At 48.0% G+C, this 25,137-nt stretch overlaps 1 protein-coding gene across 1 annotated transcript in view; it reads left to right on the top strand.

Moving 5' to 3' along the window:
• Positions 1-25,137, top strand: part of LOC142294876 (uncharacterized) — a 102,605-nt gene that overhangs the window by 67,597 nt on the left and 9,871 nt on the right. Inside the window, exon 2 of the mRNA XM_075337939.1 lies at positions 23,523-23,713. Coding sequence (XP_075194054.1) covers positions 23,523-23,713 — 191 coding nt within the window. The remainder of the gene's footprint in view (positions 1-23,522; positions 23,714-25,137) is intronic.

The following is a 25,137-nucleotide window of genomic DNA, read 5'->3' as shown; positions in this document are numbered from 1 at the left end:
TGATGCAGGTATTTATCTGGGTGCCACTCGGGAAGACTGGTTTTGCTTCGGCTGGCCCCAAGAGACAGTCACTGGTATAAGGTTGCAGTAGCAGCTAGTGACAGTCTCTGGTATAGGTTGTGGCAGCAGCTGGTTTCAGACTATCCGGGATGGATGGCTGGACGGATGGATGGAGTAACGGCTCACAGCAGCTTCAGTATAGGTATCGGCAACAGTTCTTTGTAATAGAAACAGAAGCGACAGAACTAGCATGATAATACAGCAGCAGCACAGTGCTGGGGAACCTGACTACAGTAATGAGTGATAGACAATCTCACTGCCCAGGCAACTCTCAAAGAGCAGAGTTGACGTAAACACCTGCAGCCTCCCTCACATCCGGGTTAGGAGAACGCTGGCGTTTAAGAAGGGGGCGTGGCTGCGGGTACACCCTACAAGCAGAGGCCTGGAGTACGAACGCTCTGTGAGGCTGCAGCATTGGATGGGGACGGGATCACCGCCGCAGGACAGATGGACAGGTGAGGGAAATGATGTCCTCACTGGGGGAGCAGGAGCATGCAAGAACGCTGGCATGAGCATTACAGAGGTCAACCACTTTGCCGTTAGGCACCTCCTCAATGCTGTTGACTGAGTGTCCCGGGAGCTTGAAGTGTTTAATTTGAAATAAATTATTGTTCAAAGCAGGCATCCACAGCTAAATAATACCGCAAGGAAATAATGGAGTAGGACTTTGTTTCTATTTTGTTTGTTGTCTGTACTGAGGTGAGCCAATGGAAACCGAAGTGAAAAAATTGGAACTAAATGAGGAAGACCCATCACTCAGTACGTGAAGATGTGTGGGCACACTCTTCCACCATGTTGTTGAACTGCTGTATTGTGCACATATGGAGTGAATCAGATGGTGGTGATGGATGTTGTGGTCTGCTGAGGAACATCCTGTCATCTGTGTGCACCAGAGGAAGGTGTTTCATTTGGGTACATTACAGGCATAGATTGACCACGTTTTCTCCCTGCAGCAGCTCCTGCTCCACCACTAGCTGCAGCACCATGGCCTCCACATTCATAGTTTCGTACTATTTAAGGTTGAAGGCAAAGTTGACTCAAGTCCATCGATTCCAACCCATGAACTAACATGATGATTCAGAGGAAGGAAAAAAAACCCATGCAGTAGACAATAAACTTCACATTAGGGGAACAAAATTCCTTTCCAACTCCACATACATCAATCAGATAGAATCAACAACCAATCACAGAATCTAGTGCATTCTTTGCACCCCAAAAAGTGCAGAGTATTACATGGTCTGTATACAGCGCTACAGTGTCCATCACATTAATACACTGACTGTTTTCACAGTTCCCTCAAAAAAAAAAATCAAAATTTTAACTCCAGTACCTTACTGCAACGCTCGCCACTGGAGATGGTAAAACGATGAGCAGGAGTGGACCCACGGGACCACAGGGGGACCCCGGGCTTACCCTTTAGTGGAAGGGGTTTCACTAAGCACTCACCCCGAGGCAGATGCCAGGTGCCACTTTCCGGGCAGAGACCGAGACTAGCAACTGACCCCCAGGGCAGTGACGGACACAGGTGCAGAGAGGCAAAGTGTAGTGGGGTAATACGAGGTAATAGAATGGTATAGGGCTCCTAAGCTGACCCTACGACTAGGGGCCTTGAGCTGTCCCTTATCCCAACAGTAGACTTAGTGGTAGTCAGTGTCGAGCCTCCAACGTGACCCTGTCTCCTGTCCAGTCCCAAACAACTGTGTCACCACCACCCAGGGGATTGACCCGGACGGAGCCCAACAACCCGCCAACACAGAACAACAGATGGGGTAACAAAAAACCTCATACACACCAAAAACCTACACCAGGAACAATCAAGGAAATACAGGTGAGGAATAATAAGTCAAAGGAGGTAGAAAAAAAACAATCATCTTGCACAAACCACATTAGACAGCATAGCAGCAAACATTCTCAGCTCCCAGGCTAGCTCCTTACTGGATAGTATAACCAGCACAATACCCAGGAAGCAGAGGGCTTATAACATGCACAGAAGTGATTAAGTGCTGTCAGCTGAGCAACTCTGCTGCTGCACCAGTGAAGGAATTAACTCTTAATGTGCCCAAAGGAAAAAACTACATTTAAAGTGCATGGTCCCAGATGGTAAATGAGAACGCTGACCCTGAGTCTGTCCTTATGCACATGACACAGAGTCTCTAGTGTAGACAGGGACCAGGCTGAGGCAAGCAGAACAGCCAGGATGGACAGGCAGAGTCACTAGTAAAGCTGGGACTACCGGAGTGGCTGAGGCGGAAGGCATGGCAGGAGTGGATGAACACAGTCACAAGCAAAGCTGGGATCACCAAAGTAGCTGAGGTGGATGGCACGGTCGGGGTGGACGGATACCGGGGTACAGATGGAACCGGGAGACAGGCAAGGACACTGTACACTGTAATGGGAAGCACAGCGGACAGCGGACAAAAGGACTTGACAATTAGCTGGCTAGGGAACAAACCACTACTTAACTAATATCATTGATCAGGCACCTCCCCTAGCGGAAGAGTGCCTTAATTACCTAGTGCCTCTTAGCGATAGGCTGAGAGGCTCTTCCAGGAAATGGCACACTGGTCCTTTAAGGGAAAAGCAGCAGTGCGTGTACATGCCCTAGGAGCACATCCGGAGGACCTGTGTGGCACACACAGGCCTCTGGAGGGAGAAGCCGTGAACGCCCACATGGAGCACCACAGGAAAGCCGGGTAGCGTCTTGTGAACTGGCCACGGTGATGAGTGGTGAGTATGGGCTTCCCTGTAGGGAGGGGAGTGAGGGTTTGCTGGGAAGCTAGCGCTACACTTATACTATAGTTGTAGCAGTTAAAAAGCTGGTTATTGGATTATGGAACGAGCTGGCGGTCTGGTGCGAGGCTTGGAAAAATTCCTCTACAGAGCAAACATTTTTAAAAAGGTCCTTACAGCTCCTGTTTTTAGAATTGAACCACACAGCTAAGATTGCTAGCATTTAACCACATTTTAAATATACTTCCCAACAGAGCCTCTTTCCACAGTTGACCCAAACAGTTAAGCTTGGCAGAGTTCCCCCACAGAGCAACAAGTTTAACAAAAGTCCCCTGCAAAGCCTGTATTCCCAGTTCACACATACAGGCAAGATTGGCAGAGTTCCCCCACAGAGCAACAAGTTTAATAAATGGCCCCTACATAGCCTGTATTCCCAGTTCACCCACATTGCCAGAGTTCACACGCAGAGAAGCCATTTTAATCAAAACCCCCTTACAGAGCCTCTTTCCACAGTTGAACCACACAGGTAAGCTTAGCAGAGTTCCCTCACAGACCAACAATTATAAAAAAAAAGTCTCCTACAGAGCCTTTTTTTCTGAGTTGACCCAGAGAGCCTATATCAGCAGAGTTCCCCCTACCAAATCAACAATTTGAAACAAAGGCCCTTATAGAGCCCATTTTCCTAGTTGACTCACACAGAGCACCCCGAACCCCTTTAAAAAAAGATAGAATCCCCCAAAAAAAGAAAAGATTTGAACAAGGAGGAGGAGGTAGCCAACAGTTTTTTTCTGGGTTTTGTGATTTTGTTTTTTTTTTATGTAGTTTTGCAGTTTTCTTTTGGGTTGTCTTTCTGAAAAGAACTTTAAAGAAAGCTAGAGTTCCCCCAAAACAATAAAAAAATTGAGACAAGACCAATCAAGACAAAACCAGAAAGACCGACAGACAATCAACAACTGAAGTCAGCTACAGTAAGGGACTGACAAAGTATCACAAAGGAGGAAACCCAGCATTTGGTGACTTCCATGGATTCCAGACTTCAGGCAGTCATTGCTTGCAATGAATTCTTTTGAGCTCCTGAAATGAGGGTTTTTTGTAGAAAAATGGTTACAATTCTTAAGCGTTTTCAAAAGATATTTTTGTCCAAAGCATTTAATAAAACCTGAGCATTTACAGTTCCATTGCATCTCGGTTGCTTCATTTTAAATAAAAAAATATAGTGGCATGCTAAGCCCAAATCACAAAGATTCAGTCATTGTCTTAATATTTCTGAACCTAACTTTAATATTATATACATGTTTACTATATATATTACACAAACAACTTGCTGTTCTGGCGCATGGTCACCTGTGTGCTACACAGATCACATCACACCAGGCTTACAAATCAAACGCCGCACTGATGAACACAGAAGGTGACTTAATTCATGCAGTTCCTGTCCACTGCTAAAGAGCACTGACCTTGGCCGTAGTTGTGTAAAGTGATCCGCTCATCTCAAATATATGTATAATTTTCTTCTTTAACTACTGAAAAAAAGGAAACAAAAAAAACATCTGGCGTATTCTTGAAGCATAACTTATTTTTTGGGGGTCAGTAGCATTGTATGGTGGCTTGTTTTTGTAGTTTTCATATGTACCATTTTGGGTATCATACAATTTTAGGATCACATTCCATTTTTTTGGGAGGTAAAACGACCAAAGTAGCGAAACCTCCATTCCATTTTCTTGTTTATTCTTTGATATTCATCTGGGATTATCCCTTTAACTACCTTGTGATTTTCCATTGTTTTTTTTCCCACTCTTATTGTTTTCCTCCCCCTATTCCAAGATACCATTTTTTTATTTTTACGTACCCATTGCCATATGATGGCTTGTTTTTTGTGGGATGGGTTTTCCTGTTGAATAACGCCATTCATTTTATCACTAGTGTTGAGCGAGTAGTTAAATATTTGTACTCGCTAAGCTGTTAGCGAGTACTGTCCGCTACTCGCATATTCGTTACGAGTAGCGGGCACAGTGTAAGTCAATGGGACATACTCGCTAAGTAGCGAGTACCCCGAAAACCGTACTACTCGCTACAGGCACGAAAAGTACGGCTTTTGGGTTACTCACTACTTAGCGAGTATTTCCCAGTGACTTAATTGCATCCGCTACTCATAATGAATATGCGAGTCATGGACAGTACTCACTAACAGCTTAGCGAGTACGAATACTTAACTACTCGCTAAACATTATTTATCACGTCATGCACTAGAAAGTGGGGGAAAAAATTCCAAGTCTGTTGAAATTTCAGAATAGTGCAATGCCACTAATATATATACATACATTTTATATATATACAGTTAGGTCCAGAAATATTTGGACAGTGACACAAGTTTTGTTATTTTAGCTGTTTACAAAAACATGTTCAGAAATACAATTATATATATAATATGGGCTGAAAGTGCACACTCCCAGCTGCAATATGAGAGTTTTCACATCCAAATCGGAGAAAGGGTTTAGGAATCATAGCTCTGTAATGCATAGCCTCCTCTTTTTCAAGGGACCAAAAGTAATTGGACAAGGGACTCTAAGGGCTGCAATTAACTCTGAAGGCGTCTCCCTCGTTAACCTGTAATCAATGAAGTAGTTAAAATGTCTGGGGTTGATTACAGGTGTGTGGTTTTGCATTTGGAAGCTGTTGCTGTGACCAGACAACATGCGGTCTAAGGAACTCTCAATTGAGGTGAAGCAGAACATCCTGAGGCTGAAAAAAAAGACAAAATCCATCAGAGAGATAGCAGACATGCTTGGAGTAGCAAAATCAACAGTCGGATACATTCTGAGAAAAAAGGAATTGACTGGTGAGCTTGGGAACTCAAAAAGGCCTGGGCGTCCACGGATGACAACAGTGGTGGATGATCGCCGCATACTTTCTTTGGTGAAGAAGAACCCGTTCACAACATCAACTGAAGTCCAGAACACTCTCAGTGAAGTAGGTGTATCTGTCTCTAAGTCAACAGTAAAGAGAAGACTCCATGAAAGTAAATACAAAGGGTTCACATCTAGATGCAAACCATTCATCAATTCCAAAAATAGACAGGCCAGAGTTAAATTTGCTGAAAAACACCTCATGAAGCCAGCTCAGTTCTGGAAAAGTATTCTATGGACAGATGAGACAAAGATCAACCTGTACCAGAATGATGGGAAGAAAAAAGTTTGGAGAAGAAAGGGAACGGCACATGATCCAAGCCACACCACATCCTCTGTAAAACATGGTGGAGGCAACGTGATGGCATGAGCATGCATGGCTTTCAATGGCACTGGGTCACTTGTGTTTATTGATGACAAAACAGCAGACAAGAGTAGCCGGATGAATTCTGAAGTGTACCGGGATATACTTTCAGCCCAGATTCAGCCAAATGCCGCAAAGTTGATCGGACGGCGCTTCATAGTACAGATGGACAATGACCCCAAGCATACAGCCAAAGCTACCCAGGAGTTCATGAGTGCAAAAAAGTGGAACATTCTGCAATGGCCAAGTCAATCACCAGATCTTAACCCAATTGAGCATGCATTTCACTTGCTCAAATCCAGACTTAAGACGGAAAGATCCACAAACAAGCAAGACCTGAAGGCTGCGGCTGTAAAGGCCTAGCAAAGCATTAAGAAGGAGGAAACCCAGCATTTGGTGATGTCCATGGGTTCCAGACTTAAGGCAGTGATTGCCTCCAAAGTATTCGCAACAAAATATTGAAAATAAAAATATTTTGTTTGGGTTTGGTTTATTTGTCCAATTACTTTTGACCTCCTAAAATGTGGAGTGTTTGTAAAGAAATGTGTACAATTCCTACAATTTCTATCAGATATTTTTGTTCAAACCTTCAAATTAAACGTTACAATCTGCACTTGAATTCTGTTGTAGAGGTTTCATTTCAAATCCAATGTGGTGGCATGCAGAGCCCAACTCGCAAAAATTGTGTCACTGTCCAAATATTTCTGGACCTAACTGTATATATATATGAGATGGATCTAGACAGCAGGCTCACAGCAGATAAAGGACGCAGCAGATGGAGGAGGGTGAGAGGTGGGGGAGGGGGCAGCAGATGCATCAGATGGGTGAGAGGTGGGAGAGAGGGCAGCATATGCAGGAGGATGAGAGGTGGGAGAGGGGGCAGAAAATGCAGGAGAGTGAGAGGTGGGGGAGGGGGCAGCAGATGCAGGAGAGTGAGAGGTGGGGAGGGGGCAGCAGATGCAGGAGGGTGAGAGGTGGGGGAGGGGGCAGCAGATGTAGAAGGATGAAAGGTGGAGGAGTGGGCAGCAGATGCAGCAGATGAAGAATGGTCAGAGGTGGGGGAGGGGGCAGCAGATGGAGGGTGAGAGGTGGGAGAGAGGGGGCAGCAGATTGGGGAGGGGGGCAGCGGCTGATGGGGAGAGCGGTGGCGGATGAGTGGGGGTGGTGGCGGATGAAGGCAGGCAGCGGCTGATGGGGAGAGCGGTGGCGGATGAAGGCGGGCAGCGGCTGATGGGGAGAGTGATGGCGGATGGAGGGGGGCAGCAGATGGAGGAGGGCGGTGGCAGATCGGAAGCAGTAGTGGCGGTGGATCGGGGGGAGGTGACTACTAACTACTAGTGCTGCTGCTGCGGTGGCAGCGACTGAAAGGGGGCAGTGGCGGGAGCTGATCGGGTGCAGCGGTGGATGAGGGGCACTTACCAAATGGCACTTGCAGGGATCACGCTTTCACAGATGGAGTGAAGCTGAGGGGAATGGTCACCTGCAGGTCACCGGCCCCAGATCCAAGGTGATTAGAGAGATCGGTCACAAGGCCGATCTCTCCAATCAGAGCTGGGGGCGGCTGAAATAAAGTTCACCCAGCTCCAGCCAATGATCAGCTGCACTGATAATGGCTGGATTTCAATGTTTCAGCCATTTCAATGGCTGAAACATCGCAATGGCTGTGATTGGCTGAGCGGCGTTCGTCAGCCAGTCACAGCCTCCGTAGGTCCAGGGGCGAGAGACCACCCCTCCTGAGGTCAGGCAGAGGTCCCCTCCTCCCCGAATCTAAGGTTTTTGCACAGCGATCGCAGCCACCGGGGCTCCAGGGCCGCGATTTCGCCATGACGTACTGGGTACGTCATGGGTCGTTAAGTACCATGTCACCATGACGTACCCAGTACGTCATGGGTCGTTAAGGGGTTAAAGAGTAATGTCACACAGAATAGTTAATTAATGACATTTCCCACTTGTCTACTTTACATCAGCACAATTTTTGAAACATCTTTTTTTTCTTAGGAAATTAGAAGGATTAAACGTTTATCAGCAATTTCTCTAAAAAAAACTGATAAAACCATTTTTGTAGGGACCACATCACATTTGAAGTGACTTTGAGAGGCCTATATGACAGAAAATACCCAAAAGTGACACCATTCTAAAAACTCCACCCCTCAAACTGTTCAAAACCACAATCAAAAAGTTTATTAACCCCTTAGGTGCTTCACAGGAACTAAAACAATGTGGAAGGAAAACAGGATCATTTTACTTTTTCCCACGAAAATGTGTTAAGGGGTGTGATGGGATAACCGGGGACTGGGGCTCTTAAACTGGCCATCAGGCTAGGGGGGCCCTAACTGTCCCTGATCCTGGAGATATGTCTGATACTGACAATGTCTGGGCCGCCTTCCCAGCCCTGCTCCTGTAAAGCCCAGATTAAATACACCCTCTCCCTTACCCCAGGGCAGAGCCAGGACAGTCAGGTAGATCGGACAGATATGGATACATGTGGCACCCCTGACCTGGTCAGGCACCACTGAGTACTGCACCCATGCTGGGGGCAGTGCAATACAGGTGATCCAGAAGGCTGACCGAGGTGTGACTACACAGGCGCATAGTAATCAGATCTCACACATCTACCTTTGGGGGAACCCCCGGGGAATCCAGGAGGGGGCGTGTCCTCCATGTCCACTCAAGGGGTGTGGTAGAGAGCCTAGGTTGCGTAGGCAAGAACAGGAGAGGAGGAAGTAGTGAGCCAGTTAGTAAGTGCAGCTTAGGGAGAGCAGACGTGAGGAGCAGACCCTGCAGGCTGTTACAAGCTGACAGCGTCCACGCAGTGACTACCGACGGGGGAGATCGGTCACCTGGTAGTGCCACCCGAAATCCACCCAAGGCTAGAGAGAGCAAAGAGGTGGCAGAGTAAGGGGACTGCCAGGGAGGTACCAGACCCGCAAGGGTAACAGGTCCCAGTGCAGAGATAGATTCACCTTTCTTCTGCCAAACCTGCCGTTGGGGGCACTTCAGACCCACACCATACCACCACAGAGTCCGGAGAAACGTAGCGAAGAGAGGGCCCATAGCTCACAGGAGTAAAGCAGCCGGAGTGACCTGGTCCAGGCTACAAGCAAACGGGCCAAAACGAGGGGAGAACAGGCAGCAGGGGAGAACTTCCCTGGGTGACCCCCGTAGGGACTTCAAGTTGGGTCACCACAAAAACACACAGGGCTAAGGAAGGCGAGTTGGTAGTCACCCTCATCAGCCAGCCGGAAGGATACCTGGTTCCAGCCTGGTTCATCCCAGCTATGCCCGGGTTACTCACCCTGCCATTTACTGTGAGTAAAAACCCTGAAAGACTGTTTGGACTGTGCCTGAGTCATTCTGTGACCTGTGGTTCCACACACCCACATAGGGCCCTGGGGCTTGCCTCACTCTCGGGACGCCACTACAACTGACTGCACCGACCATCAGCCCCAGGTACCCCTTAATCTGCAGTGGCGGTCACCCTGACCGCAATACTAAGAGTGGCGTCACGAAAATCCCAAAAGAAGGTTCCCTACCTGTGACCAGACTGTTCCTCTACGTCGAGTCCCTGAAAGTAATGCACCGACACAACACCTGTGGTGCTTCACATCTGGCGTCACGAACAGGATAAGGACTAGACCTGTTAAAACAGGTGACCATGTGCCTGGGCGGTCCGCTTGAAAAATTGGAAGCGCCGCCATGTTGCCACCATGAAAAGCGCGCCAAAGAACAACAGGAGCCCGTGCTAGAAGAAGTTACCGCCAACGAAGAGGTGTGGCTCGTTACAGAGAGAGATCCCCTGCAGCGTACTGACCTCGGGTGTGATGGAAAGAGCTCTGACCTTACCCGGAGGCGAAGTACAAGGCTGGTGGAAGAAGAAGGAGAAAGCGAAAGTCTGCTATTAAAGGAAAAGCTGCAAGAGGAAGCCACAAGCCTGCTGCTCAGAGAAGATCGTGCAGAGAGGATGGCGTTCACACGCAGCGATCCAGAGCTGGGCTCCGCTGCCTGGTGGGACTGGGAGCTGGATTAGTGGTGTGAAAGGCTGGAGGCGAAGGTGATGCAGCAGATCCGGGAAGGACGCGCAGAGCTCAGAGAGATGGCTGGAGTCGCCTGGGCCCACAAGAAGGGGACGGAGAGGCAAGCGACAAGCGGTTCAGCGACTGCCTGGACACCGTAGATGCCGCCGAGGGGTGAGTCAGCTGATGCCCCTGCCTGCGCGAGTGCCCCGATCCCCGCTGCTACGCCCGCGATCCCCGGAGAGACGCCTGGTGCGGCGACGCCGACCCAGGCGGCAGCCACGCCAGGTGCTGCCCGCCAAGCCCAGACCACTGCCATGCCAGGCCCGGCCCGCCAAGGTCCCGCAGTAGCAGCGACACCCATCCACACCGCAGGAGTAATGCTGACCCAGGCCGCCGCCATGCTAGGCCCACCAACACCAGGCCTCCGCCGCGCCAGGCTCTGCCCGCCAAGATCAGGCCGCCGCCATGCTAGGCCCGGCCCGCCAAGACCAGGCCGTCGCCATGCTAGGCCCGGCCCGCCAAGACCAGGCCGTCGCCATGCCAGGCCCGCCAAGACCAGGCCGAAGCCACGCCAGGCTCGGCCCGCCAAGACCAGGCCGCCGCCATGCCAGGCTCGGCCCGCCAAGACCAGGCCGCCGCCACGCAGGGCGCGGCCTGCCAAGACAAGGCCAGAAGGCTATCTACCCCGGCCTGTAAGGCCAGGGCAGACGCCACTCCCCAGCCCAAGGAATTGGATCTCCTGTCCCCACCGGGTGAGGACCCCGAATACCTGAAGCTCAAGGCGGATCTGGAGGCTCATTTCCCAAAGGAGATGGTGGACCGGTATCTGCTCCCTCGGCATTCCCACAAGAAGGCTCCAGTAACATCCACGATAAAAAGCCCACCGCCCTGGTCTGCTGATGAGGACCCATCCCCAGCGCTACAACGAGAGGAGTGCTCAAGAGCACTAAGGGGGAGGAGAGGCCCAGAGCCAGAGATGCTGCCGTACTCTCGCTGGGATGAGGAGAGCCCAAAACCCTCAGAAGATGAACCTCTGGCCATCACGCTGCCAAGCATGCGTGTAACCTGGGAGCCTGCGGTGCAGAGAAGCCCCACAACCAGAGCTGTTATGATCCGAAACCATGGAAGACAACCATAAATCATTGGTAAAAGGTGACAAGAGCATTGGGAACTAATCTGGCCGCCATCCCCTTACTAACCATCACAACTAGAAGTAGTCGAGGGTTGAACTAACATCCTGTGCACCGCGAACCCAGCCAGAGAACTAGCTATCCTAAAGGAAGGAAAGAGAATAACTCTCTGCCTCAGAAAATAGATAAAGAATAGCAAGCCCCCCACATTCAAAGACTGCGGTGATATAGGAAAACACAATACACAGATGATAGGATTAGCAAAAGGTGAGACCCTACTGACTAAGTAGGACAGGACAGGAAAGGGACTGATGGTGGCCAGAGAAAACTCTGCAAAAATCCAAATCCAACAAACTGATAGTACAAAAAAGCCCTCAGATGGCTAGATCTGAACTCCGTCCTATACCAGGCGCTCTTGTCATACCAATGAACAGAAAGCAGGAACCATTACAAATTCAAGAAGCAACAAACACGTGGACTTATAGGAGCAATACTCCAAACATAGCTGCAGGGAGCTTTCCAGCTAAGCAACTGAGAGGGAAGATCCCTGCATACAAATAAACTGAAAACAACCACAGCAAATGATAAACTCAGATAAGAACAAAAAGAACCAAGCAAAAATAAAGAGCCAAGCACTTATCTGGGGTAGATGTGCTCTGGAGCAGGATGAAGCAGGCTGGTGAACAAAGAACAACTGACATCCGGCATAGCCTGCTATCAGACCAGGGTTTAAATAAGCAGAGAGTTAGCAATGGAAACGCCCATTGCTCAACACACCTGGTCTCTGTCCAAACCATTCCTGGCTACAAGAGGGAGCCTTACAGCAGCCAGAGCATAACTGACATTCACAACAGTACCGCCCCCTTGAGGAGGGGTCACCGAACCCTCACCAACGCCACCGGGTCGCTCAGAATGAGCATGATGGAAGGCGCGAACCAACCTGTCCGCATGAATGTCAGAAGCCACAACCCAAGAGTTATCCTCCTGCCCATAACCCTTCCATTTCACAAGGTACTGAAGCTGACACCTACTGCAATGGGAATCCAGAATTTTTTCAACCTCATACTCCAGAACCCCTTGTACCAAAACAGGGTCAGGAGGCGCTGCTGCAGGAACTGTTGGCTCCACATGTTTCTTCAACAAGGACTTATGGAAGACATTGTGAATCTTAAATGACACAGGCAGAGTCAAACGGAAAGATACAGGGTTGATAATCTCCGAAATCTTATAAGGTCCAATAAATCTAGGCTTAAATTTAGGAGATGGAACTCTCATAGGAATATTTTTAGAGGACAACCACACCATGTCCCCTACTTTAAACCCCACACCATGTCCCCCACTTTAAACCGGGGACCAACAGTCTGACGCCGGTTTGCAAACTTTTGGGCAGTTTCTTGGGACTGAAACAATTTATCCACTACCTGCCCCCAAATCTGCTGCATTCTGTGTACCACCGAATACACCCCTGGACAGTCAGACGCCTCAAGCTGCCCCGAGAGGAACCTGGGGTGATACCCAAAATTGCAGAAAAAGGGGGATACCAATGTGGTAGAGCTAGCTCTATTGTTAAGGTCAAATTCAGCCAAAGGCAAAAATGAAGCCCAGTCATCCTGATCCGCAGAAACAAAACACTGTAAATAGGTCTCCAGGGTCTGGTTAGCCCTTTCAGTCTGACCATTGGTCTAAGGATGAAACGCCGAGGAGAAAGACAGCTGAACACCCAATTGGGAACAAAAAATCCTCCAAAACCTGGATACAAACTGCACCCCTCTGTCAGAAACAATGTTTTCGGGAATACCAAACAAACAACATGTTGGAAAAACAAAGGCACCAACTCTGATGAAAACGGCAACTTAGATAGGGGAACCAAGTGGACCATCTTGGAGAATCTATCACAGATCACACAAATCACAGTCATTTTCTGAGAGACGGGAAGCTCTGAAATAAAATCCATAGAGATGTGCGTCCAAGGTTTCTTAGGTACAGGCAAAGCCAATAATAGCCCACTAGAATGTGAACAACAGGGCTTGGACCTAGAACAAACTCCACACGACTCCACAAAACGACGGACATCCCGGGACAGGGAAGGCCACCAAAAAGAACGTCTCACAAGATCCCGAGCAAAAATGCCAGGATGACCCGCCAAAACAGAGCAATGAATCTCAGAGACAACTCGGTTTCTCCATTGGTCCGGGACAAACAGTTTCCCCGTAGGACATCTCTCAAGTTTATCCCCCTGAAATTCCGCCAGTGCCAACTGCAGATCAGGCGAAATGGCCGAGAAAACTACACCATCATTCAGGATAGTAGACGGCTCGACAACCTCCAAAGAGTCAGCACAGAAACTCCTTGAAAGGGCATCGACCTTAACATTCTTGGTGCCTGGCAAAAACGAGACCACAGAATTAAACCGGGTAAAAAACAAAGCCTGCCGAGGATTCAACCACTTGGCAGATTCCAGATAGGTAAGATTCTTGTGGTCCGTAAGCACCACAACTTGATGTCTAGCCCCCTCCAACCAATGCCTCCACTCTTCAAATGCCCACATCATAGCCAATAATTCCCGGTTCCCCACATCATAATTCCGTTCAGAAGGAGAAAACTTCCGAGAGAAAAAGGCACAGGGCTTAAGTTTACCCGAAGTAGCGTCTCGTTGAGACAGAACAGCTCCTGCTCCGATCTCTGAGGCATCGATCTCAACCTGAAATGGGCGAAACACATCAGGTTGCTGCAGGACTGGGGCAGAAGTGAATCGCTTTTTAAGCTCCTGGAAGGCCACAATCGCCTCTGGGGTCCAATGCTCAGCATCAGCTCCCTTCTTGGTCAAATCTGTCAGAGGTTTGACAATGGCATAAAAATTGGCTATAAATTTACGGTAAAAATTAGCAAACCCCAAAAACTGCTGCAGGGATTTTAGAGAAGTCGGTTGCACCCAGTCGTAAATAGCCTGAACCTTAACCGGATCCATTTCGATAGTGGAGGGAGACAAGATGAAGCCCAAAAAGGATATCCTTTGCACTCCAAAGAGGCACTTTGACCCCTTAACGTACAGTGCATTATCCTTAAGTATCTAAAAAACAGCCCGTACTTGCCCAACATGAGAGTCCCAATCATCAGAAAAAATCAAGATGTCATCCAAATAGACAATCAAAAATTTACCAATAAGGTCCCAAAAAATATCATTCATGAAGGCCTGGAAGACGGAGGGGGCATTAGTGAGCCCAAAAGGTATCACTAGGTACTCAAAATGCCCCTCAGGAGTATTAAAAGCCGTTTTCCATTTATCACCCTCCTTAATACGGATGAGATTATACGCACCCTTGAGGCCCAGTTTCGTAAACCATTTGGCACTCTTCACTCTAGAGAAAAGATCAGACATCAGAGGCAAAGAGTACTGATATTTGATCATAATTTTATTAAGAACACGGTAATCAATACAAGTCCTCAACGACTCATCTTTCTTAGCAACAAAGAAAAAGCCAGCACCCAAAGGAGAAGAGGGCCGAATGTGCCCCATCTCCAATGATTCCCTGATGTATGACCGCATGGCATCATGTTCAGGCACAGACAAGTTGAAAATCCGCCCCTTGGGAAATTTACAACCCGGCACCAGCTCAATCGCACAGTCACAGTCCCGGTGTGGGGGCAGAGAATCAGATTCCTGGTCATTAAATACATCACGGAAATCAGACAAGAAGGCCGGAACATCAACTGCCTGAGCAGACGTGGACGACACGGAAAGGTCCTGATGCACACCTTGACAACCCCAACTAGCTACCGACAAGGATCTACAGTCAAGAACTGGATTATGGGTCTGCAACCACGGAAATCCCAGTACCAAGGTATCCTGTAGATTATGCAATACTAAAAATGTACAAGTTTCCTGATGTGCTGGTGCAACTCTCATAGGCACCTGGGTCCAAAATTGGGGTTTATTTTCTGCCAAAAGGGTAGCATCAATGCCCCTTAAAGGAATAGGAGTTTGCAAAGGAACCATGGGGAAACCACAATCCCTAGCAAACCCAAAATCCATCAAATTGAGCGCTGCCCCTGAGTCCACAAAGGCAAATGTGGAAAAGGAAGACAATGAGCAAATCAATGTGACAGACAAAAGAAACTTTGGTTGCAAAGAACCCACAGTAACAGAAGTAGCCAATCTCCTTTCACGTTTAGGGCAGACAGAGATGTTATGACAAGCGTCTCCACAATAGAAGCACAGTCTATTCTTCCGTCTGAACCCCTGCCAACTAGCATTAGAAAGGACCCTATCACACTCCATAGGCTCCAAAGGCTGTTCCACAGGCTCAAAACCAGCAGGTATCTTCCTGCGCTCACGTAACTGCCTATCAATCTGTTTGGCCAAGGTCATAAAGGCATCAAGACCAGAAGGGACGGGGAATCCCACCATTACATCCTTCACTGTATCAACAATACCCTTCCGAAAAAGAGCCGCAAGCGCGTCATCATTCCATTTGGTAAGGACCGCCCACTTTCGAAATTTTTGACAAAAAGTTTCTGCAGAATCCAAACCCTGAGTTAAGGACAACAAGGCCTTTTCTCCTTGGTCCACAATATTGGGTTTGTCATATAATAAACCCAAGGCCTGAAAAAAGGAGTCCACATCACTGAGAATCGGATCATCAGACGCTAAAGAGAAGGCTCAGTCCTGAGGGTCACCACGCAGTAAGGAGATGACAATCTTAACCTGCTGTACGGGATTCCCTGAGGACTTAGGGCGCAGGTCAAAAAATAATTTACAATTATTTTTGAAGCTCAAAAATCTCGACCTATCTCGGGAATCTTAGGCTCTGCAAGGGGAGTCTGTGCAAGATAAGACTCAATATAATGAACCTTAGCATCAAGATGAGCAACACGCTCACCCAATTCATCCATGCTAGAAAAAAGAAATCTTCCACGGAACCCAAAGAAGAAGAGGGAAAACACCAAAAAAAAAAAAATTCTCAGCAGACTTTTTTCCCTTTTTTTTTTTTTTTCTTTCTTCCTTCTTAAGAGTACCCTTTAAATTTGTTGGCCGGATGTACTGTTATAATCCGGAACCATGGACGACAACCATAAATCATTGGTAAAAGGTGACAAGAGCATTGGCAACTAATCTGGCCGCCATCCCCTTACTAATCATCACAACTAGAAGTAGCCGAGGGGTGAACTAACATCCTGTGCACCGCGAACCCAGCCGGAGAACTAGCTATCCTAAAGGAAGGAAAGATGAATAACTCTCTGCCTCAGAAAATAGATAAAGACTGCGGTGATATAGGAAAACACAATACACAGATAGATGATAGGATTAGCAAAAGGTGAGGCCCTACTGACTAAATAGGACAGGACAGGAAAGGGACTGATGATGGCCAGAGAAAAACTCTGCAAAAATCCAACAACCTGATAGTACAAAAAAGCCCTCAAATGGCTAGATCTGAACTCTGTCCTATACCAGGCGTTCTTGTCTTACCAATGAACAGAAAGCAGGAACCATTACAAATTCAAGAAGTAACAAACACGTGGACTTATAGGAGCAATACTCCAAACATAGCTGCGGGGAGTTTTCCAGCTAAGCAACTGAGAGGGAAGATCCCTGCATGCAAATAAACTGAAAACAACTACAGCAAATGACAAACTCAGATAAGAACAAAAAGAACCAAGCAAAAATAAAGAGCCAAGCACTTATCTGGGGTAGATGTGGTCTGGAGCAGGATGAAGCAGGCTGGTGAACAAAGAACAACTGACATCCGGCATAGCCTGCTATCAGACCAGGGTTTAAATAAGCAGAGAGTTAGCAATGGAAACGCCCATTGCTCAACACACCTGGTCTCTGTCCAAACCATTCCTGGCCACAAGAGGGAGCCTCACAGCAGCCAAAGCATAACTGACATTCACAACACAGAGCCCAGCGCCGCGCCCGCGCAAGATCAACCGCCACACAGCAGTCCCCAGACCGGTATGATGTTACAGCTAGAGAAGAAGAAGATAAAGAACTAGAAAGAGACACCAATAAAGGCAAAGAACCAACAGAAGATACAACCACAGATGATGACGACAGGTGCCGCAGCCCTACAGGCCAAAGCCCTGGTACAGAGGAGAAATCCATGTAAAGAAATAAAGTAAAGTACAGCAAGTTAAAGTAAAATTCTGCAACGTTCAAGTTCAAGCATGTGCCCACAGGAACTTATGTGAGAACCCTTTCTAAGCACACTTTGCACCAGGTTTTGTGCACTTTATCTACGGACCAGAGGCTATGTACTGGCTATAGCCACAAACTCTCGCGGTGTATATAGTTATCCCAGAGGTACAACCAATAGAGCCAGCCTGTTTAGGGGCCTGGCTCGCCTGTGACCAGGGAGCACGCCTGTTTATGGGGCCTGGCTCTCCACCACAGAGAGGGTACCTGGTCAGCACCAACTGTGGAGGCCGCCTCTACATCCTGCCAGAAGTGGCTGAAGGCGCGGCTCAACGGGAGAGGAAGATTGGAGGAGAGGTCTGTGGAAGCAGATGGCCCAGACCTGATTGCTAAAAGAACCGGTGACCTGCCTCCTGAGAGGGTTTTGGGTGGGTTAACGGACTTGTGGGTTGAGGGTGGTGATGTATGGTACCTGGTGGTTTTATAATGTTTTAAATGTTTTACTGTTTTATGCATTTTAAAATGTCTTGCAGCCCGAGGACGTGCTGGTGATAACTAAGGGGGAATGTGGCGCCCCTGACCTGGTCAGGCACCACTGAGTACTGCACCCATGCTGTGCACTAAAATACAGGTGATCCAGAAGGCTGATCGAGGTGTGACTGCACAGGCGCATAGTAATCAGGTCTCACACATCTACCTTTGAGGGGACCCCTGGGGAATCCAGGAGGGGGCGTGGCCTCCATGTCCACTCAAAGGGTGTGGTAGAGAGCCTGGTTGCTAGGTTGCGTAGGCAAGAACAGGAGAGGAGGAAGTAGTGAGCCATTTAGTAAGTGCAGCTCAGGGAGAGCAGACGTGAGGAGCAGACCCTGCATGCTGTTACAAGCTGACAGCGTCCACGCAGTGACTACTGACGGGGGAGATCGGTCACCTGGTAGTGCCACCCGAAATCCACCCAAGGCTAGAGAGAGCAAAGAGGTGGCAGAGTAAAGGGATTGCCAGGGAGGCACCAGGCCCGCAAGGGTAACAGGTCCCAGTGCAGAGATAGATTCACCTTTCTTCTGCCAAACCTGCCAGTGGGAGCACCTCAGACCCACACCATACCACCACAGAGTCCGGAGCTACGTAGCGAAGAGAGGGCCCATAGTTCATAGGAGGAAAGCAGCCGGAGTGACCTGGTCCAGGCTACAAGCAAATGGGCCGAAACGAGGGGAGAACAGGCAGCAGCAACTTCCCTGGGTAACCCCCGTAGGGACTTCAAGTCGGGGTCACCACAAAAACACATAGGGCTAAGGAAGGCGAGTTGGTAGTCACCCTCATCAGCCAGCCGGAAGGATACCTGGTTCCAGCCTGGTTCATCCCAGCTACGCCCGGGTTACTCACCCTGCCATTTACTGTGAGTAAAAACCCTGAAAGACTGTTTGGACTGTGCCTGAGTCATTCTGTGACCTGTGGTTCCACACACCCACAGGCCCTGGGGCTTGCCTCACTCTCGGGACGCCACTACAACTGACTGCACCGACCATCAGCCCCAGGTACCCCTTAATCTGTAGTGGCGGTCACCCTGACTGCAATACCGAGAGTGACGTCACGAAAATCCCAAAAGAAGGTTCCCTACCTGTGATCAGACTGTTCCTCCACATGGAGTCCCTGAAGGTAATGCGCCGACACAACACCTGTGGGGCTTCACATACACAGGGAAGACCAAAACTCATTCACTCAGCATGCTCACACAGAGGTATTAGATAACAAGTGATAAGGAGGAAAATAAAAAACCGGGAGGAAACAACGAGAGAACTCCACAATTCCATGCACGAAGATCTACCATCACCAGCAGGACTGGGATACAACAGCAACATTGACCGGTGTAGCAAAAACTATCATCAGCATGGTAAAACAGATTCTTCCATCTTAAAAAGTCGAGGAGTAGCTGTGATAGGTTTTCCCACAAAATGTGATCCTAGAGGTGAGCAGCAGGCCAGTAGAAATTAACTCTTGCCAGAGTGATCACAAATGAACACACAGCTGGTCGACGCCCAAGCATGCCTGTGTAACTCAGAAGCACCAGAAAAACCACAGCATGGAGTCTTAAGGGTGCTTTACACGCTGCAATATCGCTAAGGAGATATCGTCGAGGTCATGGTGGTTGTGACGCACATCCGGCCTCGTTAGTGAGATCGCAGCGTGTGACACCTCTGAGCGACCGTAAACGATCGCAAAAGAGGGAAAAATCGGTGGTCATGGAGAGGTCGTCCTAAAACAAAATGTCGTTTTCTGCTCAGTAACTATGTGGTTCGTCGCTTCTGCGGCACCACACATCGCTGTGTGTGACACCGCAGGAGCGACAACCATCACCTTACCTCTGTCCACCGGAAAAGGAGGAAGGAAGGAAGTGGGCGGCATGTTCCGGCCGCTCATCTCCTCCCCTCCTTTTCTATTGGGCGGCGGTTCAGTGACGCTGCTGTGACGTCGCTGTGACGCTGAACGAACTGCCCCCTTAGAAAGGAGGCGGTTTGCCGGTCACAGCGACGTCGCAGAGCATGTATGTGCATGTGACGCTGCCGTAGCGATAATGTTCGCTACGGCAGCAATCACCACATATCGGTCATACGACGGGGCGGGTGCTATCGCGCTCGACATCGCCAGCAAATGCTAGCGATGTCGCAGCGTGTAAAGTACCCCTTAGAGTTTGTCGTGTGAACAGCATCTGATGCTGCCATGACACCTGGTGAGTTATGAGCCAAACCCCGTGTGACAAAATGTTACTTTAGCCACAAATTTTGCATTTTCACAAGAGTAGCAAGAGAAAATGAACCATACAATTTATTGCGCAAATTCTCTTGAGTACACTGATACCCCATATGTAGTGGAAATCTACTATTTGGGCACATGGAAGGGCTCAGAAGGTAAGTAGCGCCATTTGAGTTTTAGAGCTTAAAATCGTCTGGAATATATGGAGTTTGCTTGCCCTTACTATCATGCATATTGGGCTTATGTTTGCTAGCCCTTGTTTTGTTGTGATCTGTTTATAAATACAGAATTTAAAAAAAAAAATAAAATGTCTGGAATAGATAGCAGAAGCCATGTCGTGTTTGAAGAGCCCCTGAGGTGCCTAAACAGTCAGAACGCCCCCCCAATTAACCCTATTTTGGAAACTAGATCCCTCAAGAAATTTATTTAGATGTTTAGTGGGCACCCTGAAAACCCAGTTGCTTCACAGAATTTTATAACATTTATCTGTTAAACTGACATATTTATTTTTTTGTGTTGCTTTAACCCCAAATCTTTCATTTTCACAAGAGTTACAGTAAAAAATGCACTGTATAATTTGTTGTGCAATTTCTCCTATGTGTGGTGATACTTCATATATGGTAGATATCAATTGTTTGGGGGCACGGCAGGGCTCAGAAGGGAAGGAGCGCCATTTGATTTTTAAACGCCAAATCGTCTGGAATGGTTAGTATACTGCATGTTGCGTTTGGAGAGCCCCTAATGTGCCTAACCACTGGAAAAGCCCCACCATTGACCCCTCAAGGAATTTATCTATATGTTTATTGAGCACCTTGAACCCAGTGGCGTACCGTCAATAGAGGCAGGCCACGCCACTGCTATGGGGCCCGTGACCTGAAGGGGACCCCGTGATGGCTGTCCGCTGTGTCTGTGATTTCACTTTCTTATTCCCAGCACGGGCTGCCCGGTCACCAAACAGCTGATTAAGGCTGCAGGGGGCCCGCACTGTTTGTACAACTGCAGTTGACTGCAACACAGAGGAGCAGACTCGCCCACACTGCACAGCGCGGCCTCTGCTGAAGAGGAGGGAGTGGCCAGGCAGCATCTTCTTCCAATCAGAGAGGTGTAAGAGATGCCAGGAGGAGAACAGCCAATCAGGAGAGGGGGCGGAGCTTTTTCAGTACAGCGTGGGAGCATTGCAAGCAGAGAAAAGAGGGAGAAGCAGCAGAGAAAACAAGGAGAAGCGAGAAAAGAAGGAATAGAAAGAAAAAGGAAAGGACAGGATCTGAGCACAGCCAGGAGAACTGACAGGAAGTGCATGCAACAGGAAGGCCGGAGGCTGCCAATAATATGATCTCTCACAACACAGGAGGAACTGAGTATTATAATGTGCAAATATCTGCCTGTAACACTGCAAAAAGAAAGTGTCCTGTCACATCCCTGTGTGTGTTAACCCTATACTGTGACATCACTGTATGTGTTATCCCTGTACTGTGATATCACTGTGTGTGTTAACCCTGTACTGTGACATTATTGTGTGTGTGTTAACCATGTACTGTGACATCACTGTGTGTATTATCCCTGTACTGTGACATCACTGTGTGTTAACCCTGTACTGTGACATCACTGTGTGTGTTAAACCTGTACTGTGATATCACTGTGTGTATTACCCCTGTACTGTGACATCACTGTGTGTATTATCCCTGTACTGTGACATCACTGTGTGTATTATCCCTGTACTGTGACATTACTGTGTGTGTTAAACCTGTACTGTGACATCACTGTGTGTATTATCCCTGTACTGTGACATCACTGTGTGTATTACCTCTGTACTGTGACATCACTGTGTGTATTATCCCTGTACTGTGACATCACTGTGTGTATTACCCCTGTACTGTGACATCACTGTGTGTGTATTAATCCTGTACTGTGACATCACTGTGTGTGTTAACCCTATATTGTGACATCACTGTGTGTGTGTGTTAACCCTGTACTGTGACATCAGTGTGTGTGCGTGTTAACCCTGTACTGTGACATCACTGTGTGTGCATGTTAACCCTGTACTGTGACATCACTGTGTGTGCATGTTAACCCTGTACTGTGACATCACTGTGTGTGTTAACCCTGTACTGTGACATTACTGTGTGTATTACCTCTGTACTGTGACATCACTGTGTGTATTATCCCTGTACTGTGACATCACTGTGTGTATTACCTCTGTACTGTGACATCACTGTGTGTATTATCCCTGTACTGTGACATCACTGTGTGTATTACCCCTGTACTGTGACATCACTGTGTGTGTATTAATCCTGTACTGTGACATCACTGTGTGTGTTAACCCTATATTGTGACATCACTGTGTGTGTGTGTTAACCCTGTACTGTGACATCAGTGTGTGTGCGTGTTAACCCTGTACTGTGACATCACTGTGTGTGCATGTTAACCCTGTACTGTGACATCACTGTGTGTGCATGTTAACCCTCTACTGTGACATCACTGTGTGTGTTAACCCTGTACTGTGACATTACTGTGGGTGTGTGTTATCTCTATACTGTGACATCACTGTGTGTGTTATCCCTGTACTGTGACATCACTGTGTGTGTTAACCCTGTACTGTGACATTATTGTGTGTGTGTGTGTGTGTGTGTGTGTGTGTGTGTTACTCCTGTACTGTGACATCATTGTGTGTGGTAACCCTGTACTGTGACATCACTTTGTGTATTATCCCTGTACTGTGACATCACTGTGTGTATTATCCCTGTACTGTGCCATCATTGTGTGTGTTATCCCTGTACTGTGACATTATTGTGTGTGTGTGTGTGTGTGTGTGTGTGTGTGTGTGTGTGTGTGTTACTCCTGTACTGTGACATCATTGTGTGTGTGGTAACCCTGTACTGTGACATCACTTTGTGTATTATCCCTGTACTGTGACATCACTGTGTGTATTATCCCTGTACTGTGCCATCACTGTGTGTGTTAACCCTGTACTGTGACATCACTGTGTGTGTTAAACCTGTACTGTGACATCACTGTGTGTATTATCCCTGTACTGTGACATCACTGTGTGTATTATCCCTGTACTGTGCCATCACTGTGTGTGTTAACCCTGTACTGTGACATCACTGTGTGTGTTAAACCTGTACTGTGACATCACTGTGTGTATTATCCCTGTACTGTGACATCACTTTGTGTATTATCCCTGTGCTATGCAGTGATTTATTATGGTACTTAAGGCTATAAAGGGTGACATAATCGTTACTATTATATGGGATAGACACCTGAAAATTTATATTGTGTGTGGGGAGGGGCATGAAGGAGGACATCGCTACTTTAGGCCAAGTTCACTCACTATATTGCAATGTATAGTAGTATTATTGGTCTTGGTATGGTGGGTGCTGTTCAGGAACACTATATAATGTGTTATTTGGTAATTGTATGACTATTTTGTCACAGCATTACTCAGCGAGCGTCAGGCCCTGCGCTGCCCAGCGACCGTCAGGCCCTGCGCTGCCCAGCGACCGTCAGGCCCTGCACTGCCCAGCGACCATCAGGCCCTGCGCTACCCAGCGACCGTCAGGCACAAGACAGGAGCGCAGGCACACAGCACTGCTGAGACTGGTGCTCTACAGACGAATCCGCGCCCGGTAAGAGTCTATTTACTGGACTGGTAGATGTAGAGCAGGGGTCTCAAACTCGGCCGGGTGTATGGGCCGCACAGAGGAAAAAAGATAATTTGGGAGGCCGCATTCTTTGCAGGACAAAGTGACATTTTTATTGGTACCATAATATATATACAGTACAGACCAAAAGTTTGGACTCACCTTATCATCTCTAGAACAACTGTTAAGTCTATGTGCGCACTTACCGGATTTTGCCGTGGATTTTTTGCGGTTTTGCTGCATGTTTCGCTGCAGAAAATGTTCATAACATCTCTGCAGTGAATCACCAGCAAAACCTATGGGCAAAAAAAATCCTGTGCGCACTAGGCGGAATTTGACAGCTGCATGTTTTGCTGCAAAAACAATTGCATGTCACTTCTTTTCCGCACATCGCTGCGGGATTTCACTCCATTGACTCCAATGTTAATCGTGAAATCCCGCAGGGAATAACGCAGGAAGCAAATTCTGTGCGGTTCACTGCGTTTTCCTGCGTTATTCCCTGCGGTATTTCGTGGTTTACCTCCGGTAATGTACATCGCCTGTCTGCGGTTTTGCAGGGAAGTGATGTCATTACAGGAAGAGGAAGCCATGCAGAGAGTAAACAAACACACAGATCACACACACACAGACATCACAGACATAGATCACACACACAGACACATAGAACACACATAGAAAGAAAACAGAAATATAGAAAACAAAGAACGTGGGCTCCGCTGTATATTTACCTTCCAGCCGAGGTAAATACACAGCAGCGGCCCGGTATTCTCAGGCTGGGGAGGGAGAGGGGCAGGGTTAATGTCCTCCGCCTCACCCCCCCTCCCGCAGCCGAGAATATCAGCCGCAGCTGCCCCGGCACTGTCGCATGCATTATGCGGCAGCACCGGCGTGTCCTCGGCTCTTCTTGCTGCCGTGTAGCAGTGGCAGCAAGGTAATACAAGGGGTTAATGGTGGTGGATCACCGCCATTAACTCCAGGCTTGATCATGGCAGCGTCTATGTGACAGCCGACATGATCAACCCGTAAGTAAAGTGAATAAAACACAGACACCGAAAAATCATTTATTTTAAATAAAACAAACAAGCCTCGTTCACCATTTTATTAACCCCTCCCGAACCAAAGCTCCGGCGTAATCCACAGCTCCGGCGTAATCCACAGGTCCTGCGCTGCTTACACCCAGCCGCGACTGTCACAGACACAGCGCTGAATGAATGCAGCAGACAGCAGAGGTAATTACCGGTCATTTCCCACGGCCGGTAATGTGAACTCACTGCCGACCGTGGGAAATGTAGCGATCTGTCCTCTATCTATCTATCTATCTATCTATCTATCTATCTATCTATCCCTCTATCTATTCTTCTGTCTATCTACTATCTCAGAATTAAATGACTTTTTTTTTTTTCAATGTG

The sequence above is a fragment of the Anomaloglossus baeobatrachus genome, chromosome 1, assembly GCF_048569485.1.
Source record: "Anomaloglossus baeobatrachus isolate aAnoBae1 chromosome 1, aAnoBae1.hap1, whole genome shotgun sequence".
Taxonomy (NCBI): Eukaryota; Metazoa; Chordata; class Amphibia; order Anura; family Aromobatidae; genus Anomaloglossus; species Anomaloglossus baeobatrachus.
The sequence above is the reverse complement of the archived record's forward strand: the minus strand, read 5'-3'. Positions and strand labels throughout refer to the sequence as shown.